A 5,820-nucleotide genomic window follows, 5' to 3' on the forward strand; every position below is an offset into this window, starting at 1 on the left:
CAGGGTATCAAATGGTAAATTGCACATTATACAGTGAACAAGTTATTGCTGTTGTAGAGTCGCATTGTAGAGTCTGGTTGCAGCAGGGATGACTGACCTGCGGTAGCGCTCTTTTAGACTAAGACTTAGACAAACTTAATAGCCACTTTGTACAGGCAGAGTGTATACAAAATGAAATTTCCTTCAGTACAGCTCTCAAGACATTTTCATTTGTTAAAGTGCAGCAGTGATAAAAAAGTAAACATAGTTATCAGATGTAAACATAAGACTGAGATATGATTTACAGTTTTTTCCAACATTCAGCACCTTTTTTTCCCGTTTTATTCAACATTCAGCAGGCTAATGGCGGAGTTGAAGAGGCTATTGTTGAATCTGCTGGACCTGCATCGGATGCTTCGAAGTCTCTTCCTCGAAGGCAGCAGGGAGAACAGTCCATGGTGGGGGTGTGTCATTTATAATGTTACGGGCTCGGGACACGTAGCGCTGGGATGAGTGTCTTTTATGGAGGAAGAGGAACCCAGATGATCTTCTCTGCAGGCCTCACTACTCTCATCACCTTCTTCCAGTCTGAGACGCTGCAGCCTCCATACCATACACTGAGACAGCTGGTCAGAATGCTCTCTATTGTGCTTCTGTAGAAGGTTGTGAAGATAGGTGGGAGCAGGTGGGCTCTCCTCATCCTCCTCAGGAATTACAGGCGCTTTTGTGCAGCCTTGATAAATTTCTAATATTATTAAAATGTTGTAAAACATCTTAACCTTCGGTCTTATAAATTCCATATCATTATTTAGAGATTACAGGTTAGAAAAAGATCAATTTAGAAGGACTTTTATTCTGAAATTCAGTGTTGACATTTGGTCTTCATTTAAAAATAAATAATAGATTTAGTTTTGTCTAATTCGAGCTTTTGGTGGAGCTCTGAGGATGTTCAGAGACGTAGTTGGTCTTTACAATACTGTAAATATTAGATTGCTTCCCTGATATTGGCATTTAGTGGTATAAATATTGTCCAAATACTAAAAGTTGTGATTTAAATTAAAGATCCACTCAGATAGATACTGGCTTCATCATTTTCTAATCTCTAAATGTCATACAGAAAACCTAAGCTGTTTTATATATCATTGATCTGTTTATGGGTACCCTGATATGCCGTCATCATTACTTCCATGACACAGTGGCGGTTCAGGTCTGATCAGGCACGGTTTGGAGCCTCGCAGTCCCACCAGCCGGGCTGGGTCATGTGTTGCGCAGTGCTGGGATTACAGCTCTTAATCTGCCTGTCATGAAAACCCAAGAAGAGGAGAAATACAGACCAGACAGAGGAGGGACAAATGGCGGATGTGGAACGCTAGATGGAAAAAGATGTGAATGATTCCTGATGGAGAATTTCTAGAAGTGGGGTGGGGGCTGAAGCAGCAGCTGGTGAGTGTGTTTTCTGTGATTATTTGTGATTTATTTTAGTATCAGGGCTCAAATCCTGTTGGAGTGAACCCAGACACACTTGAGGATGTTGGGGGTTTCTGTTTGGGGCCCCGAAAGCCCAAACTGTGATAAGAGAGGCTGGTAGATGAAATAAAAAACCAATAGCAGCTTAAACTTTCTCTCCATCAAAGAAGAGATGCTCGCTGTGTTTTTATACATCAACTAAATGGATCAAAACTTAACATATTTCTCCATTTAGCTGTTTTTTTAACTTGTAAATAAATTAATTACTTTTTATTCATTGCTGAAAATTTAGTCTAAAGTGTGACTAATGTTTGTTAGAATGTCAAAAGAGCAGAAATACTGTCTGCCGTGATCGTCATGTTGCTCCAGGATCAACTGACTAATCAGTCGCTGACGTCACAGCGTAATCACCTTCTCCAAACTCTCCATCCAAAGATGAATGGAAATACTCTGATCCCTTATTCAGACGTAGGATTTATAAGCATGTTTTAGAACATTCAGCAAAGCTGCATAAGAATTATAAATATTGAGAGGTTTTGCTAGATTTTGTTGAATCCTGGGCGTCAGCTCCTGTGGGTTTCGGGTCTCGAGACTGAGAAGGCCATGTGTCGCTTTGGTTGAACGTTGATCCCTATTCTATTAAAAAAGCCACTGAAGAGCCACCTTCATCTGGTAGAGAACAGCAGATTTGTATTTTAAGTGTGACACCAAGAGGTGTGAAGTTTCAATGGTGTGAAGTTTTTTCAACCCAATAGAACCAAGGATTGGGTTGAAAAAACTTCACACCTCAGCTTGATGTCTTCCCTTTTCTTGTTGCAGTTTTAAGTGAACCAAACTACTTGGTAAATGCCATACAGCTGTTTGTTCGGAGTGTCACAGTAGTGTGTATGGCAAGCCGATCTGAGCTTTGATTAAAAGAACAAACTAATATATATTTCCCACATGAATGATATCTGAGATGAGAGTTTCTCCCGATAAGAATTAAGTTTCATTCATCCCCAATCTTCATTCTAGATTTAAGGGTTGGTTTGTTTGTAGTTGCAACAACAAACTTGTAAAAAGGAATAAAAAGTTTGTAATTTGTCAGAGGAAGGAGGACATTTGTTTAAATGTTCATCTTTGATGGGAAGAAATCCATTCTGACTACCTGAGGTTTTCACAAGGAAGAGTTGTATTATGGATAACTATTTTAGAGATTCCCCCTGGATATTAAATGTGAAACGGTTTGACATAAATCTGGCACATTGTTCTTTTAACGTCAGTTGAATATGGCAGCCCAGAAATAAATATGCAGAGTGAAAGGCATGCTGCTGCGGTTCCATTTTAAAGTTGTTTTTAAATCACATAAATGCTGTAAGAAAAATACATCACTTCCTGTCTTTGACTTTTCTGAATATCAAAGAGAAGCTTGTATTAATAGGATGTTTTCACGTTTTGTTATTTTTATTTTGAAGAGTGGCTAAAAAAAAATGAGCGTCTCTAAAATAGATTCTCAGACAATTAAACTAACTTAAAAACCTAAAATATACCTACCAAATGTTAAGTGACTTCATTAAACATCAAATAAATTGTTTTAAGGTTTTTGGGCCATGCATCCTTCCCAGCAGACACTCAGTGAGCAGAACCCTGGAAACGAAAAAGTATCCATCTTTACTGTGGCTGCAAAAATTTACTAAACTTCCAACTCAGTCCACTGAATATATAGAATCAAACAATTTTAGTGCAGAAGTGACACAAATTTTATCCCAAAGCTGGTGTTTGTTTTTGTTTATGAGATGTCTCTGGGGGGCTCTCTGTCCAGTTGGTATTACTGTGCATCAGGAAGTCCTGCAGCTGTTGATGCTGATCGTCTATCAGCTTGCTAGAATTGGCCAGAATCAGAACCGTCTGAATGTGGGCTCCAACAGCATGTATGATAGAGGACATGAATGTTTTGCTAATGGCTTTTTGGCTAGAGAAGAGAGAGACGGTGATTAGCCTCACAGCTAGTAGTCCCAGAATGATTCACAGCTGAGATATTGAGGAGTTGCTCCTTTCATTCCTTCTCCCCCAGATGGCCACCCAAGTGTTTTTTTTTTTGTTTTATCTGGAGGTGGTCTTTTGCTCACGCATCATTATCGCTGCTTGGCCCAAGCTGTGACCCTGCTGAGGAAATGTCTGATTCGACCTTCGAAATGATGCCAGATTATGTTCTGTCCAGAAGCTGAAGTGGTTCAGTCGGTCGCTGCGCTGCTTTTAAAAAAGCCATTTGAGGCAAAGTGTTGCTGGATTTGGGAGCTGAAGATTTACAAGAACCTCAAAACCTTTCAGTTTTTGTTAAGCCGAAATAAAATATAAACACTAAGCCAAAATATCTTAAGTGTTGGCAATAATATTTCAGCTATAAGTAATCAATATAATTACAATAAAGGGTCTTTGCTTAAAAAAAAAAAAAAAAAAAATCTTTAAAACTCAGACTAAATAAAACGCACTATTATATCTGCAGTAAATTTTCAGATGCTCTGCTTTATTTAAGCTCAGTTATAAGTCTAAAAGGCTCTTTGCCTTCACCCTCCTATCACACCATTTAGGTATGGTTCTATGTGAACAAAATAAAATCCTTTTAAGCTCATCTGGTGCGACGATGCACGATACCGGGAAAGGAAGAGATGCAGTCTTTTAAATAAGCTCTAGTTTTGTACTTATTGCTAGTTTTAATAATCTTTGTTTCCTTTGTTTATTGTCCAGCTGGCAGTCCTAAATGGAGGTAGAGGACATGGGCGAGGCGGGAAGCAGGGGCAACAGCTTCCAGAGGAAGAAGCCACCATGGCTCAAACTGGACATTCCGACCATCCAGCTGACGCCGGATGACACGCCGCAGATCGCTCAGGTGAGACATAAGAAGGGAAGTAGCGATGTATTCAGTGGTGATTCAGGTGATAATTGCTTTCATCCTTTGTGGGTTTTTTGTAGCCTGTGAAGCGAGTCCGCAGTGTGAGCATGCCAGGAGAAAATCCACACACACATATCGCTGCCTTGGAAACTTCCAACAACTACCTCAAACCCCCTGTGGAGAGGGCGGCCTTCATGCAGTCCATCAAGAGGTTCGACACAAACAAAATGACACATCTCCATGAAAGGTTATCAGCTTCATCCCCCTTCTGTTATCTTCTCTCCACTCCTGCATGTTTTAATATATATTTCATGTCTTTGCAAACAAAATTCCAGCATCTTTTTCCTTTACTTTTGCATCTAAAAAATCTTTCTATTTTTTCCTCCCTTTAATTTCACCTTATTTGATACCTTCTTTTCCACCCTGCCTTGCTGCCAACCTATCCCCTGTTGTGCGAAGTGAGAAAAGGGTTCACTTTGACCGCCTCAACACAGTCCCTCCAAAAGGCCAGAGATGTGCCAGGAGGGCGTCGACCATCCGAAGACGCTCCTGTGTCCCTAAAATACTGTCCAGACGCCGCTCGTCTATACCTAAACAGATCATCAGGTATAAGAGAGATGGATGGAAACATGGTACCGACAGTTTGTCATGGAGGTTTTCACTTCCTCATGGGTTAAGATGATGTATTGTTCCGCTGAAACCTGCATGAAATAACTGACTGAAAATAGGGATGCGTGATATAAGAAAAGATGACTAATCAGAGTGCTGCAATAAACCTATGAATAAAACTGATAATTGTTAAATGGACAGAGTTAAGATCGCACTCTTCTAGTGCTGACTATTCAAATTTACACTAGATCCACATTCATCTAACCGCACTCAGGCTCACTGAGCAACAACCAGCTTAATGTTAATGCTGAAGCTGGAATTGAACCTACAACTTTGAAATTACAAAACACCTACCAAGTCCATTACTGGCCTCAGTCATTTAACAGTGTTATGGGGAGGATTTCATTGGAGGAGTCTATTTTGGCAACGAGAGATACGTGTGTATATTAGCGCTGAAGCAATAAATCATGATTAATCAAATATTGAGATTATCTTAAATTTATTAGTTAATAAATTGTTGATTACAGTACAAAGACACTTAAACATGCCTGTAACTGTGAGCAGCCTCCATTGTAAAAACGAAACATATGAACATTTTGCATTTAAAATAAACAAAACCTTGTTTGTCCATCAGTTTGTTCTATCCAGAGCTCCTCAAGTGGAATAGTTTTATTTTTACCTGGTCTGTGTTCTATAATAAATCTTCAGTAAGGAGCCTTTAGCTAGCCGATTATTAATCCATTAATCAAAACAATTATTGTTGGGTTAAACAATTAGCAAAATAATCATTAGTTGCACCACTGATATATTTCTAAATCTAGATAGATAGATAGATAGATAGATAGATAGATAGATAGATAGATAGATAGATAGATAGATAGATAGATAGATAG

General features: G+C 39.2%; 1 protein-coding gene across 4 annotated transcripts in view; it reads left to right on the forward strand.

The window, feature by feature from the left end:
• Positions 1–589: 589 nt before the first annotated feature.
• Positions 590–5,820, forward strand: part of LOC107093971 (inactive rhomboid protein 1-like) — a 22,625-nt gene continuing 17,394 nt past the window's right edge. For 2 of the 4 annotated variants that reach the window (XM_015389348.1, XM_015389350.1), the window contains exons 1-2: positions 4,174–4,315; positions 4,399–4,565. In XM_015389348.1, the coding sequence (XP_015244834.1) occupies positions 4,187–4,315; positions 4,399–4,565 (296 nt within the window). In that variant the 5' untranslated portion in view covers positions 4,174–4,186. Of the gene's footprint in view, positions 609–4,173; positions 4,316–4,398; positions 4,566–4,777; positions 4,925–5,820 lie in introns of those variants that run through there. The other 2 variants (XM_015389347.1, XM_015389349.1) reach the window with 2 other exon arrangements.

Source organism: Cyprinodon variegatus, unplaced genomic scaffold (assembly GCF_000732505.1).
Source record: "Cyprinodon variegatus isolate N-32 unplaced genomic scaffold, C_variegatus-1.0 Scaffold456, whole genome shotgun sequence".
Classification (NCBI taxonomy): Eukaryota; Metazoa; Chordata; class Actinopteri; order Cyprinodontiformes; family Cyprinodontidae; genus Cyprinodon; species Cyprinodon variegatus.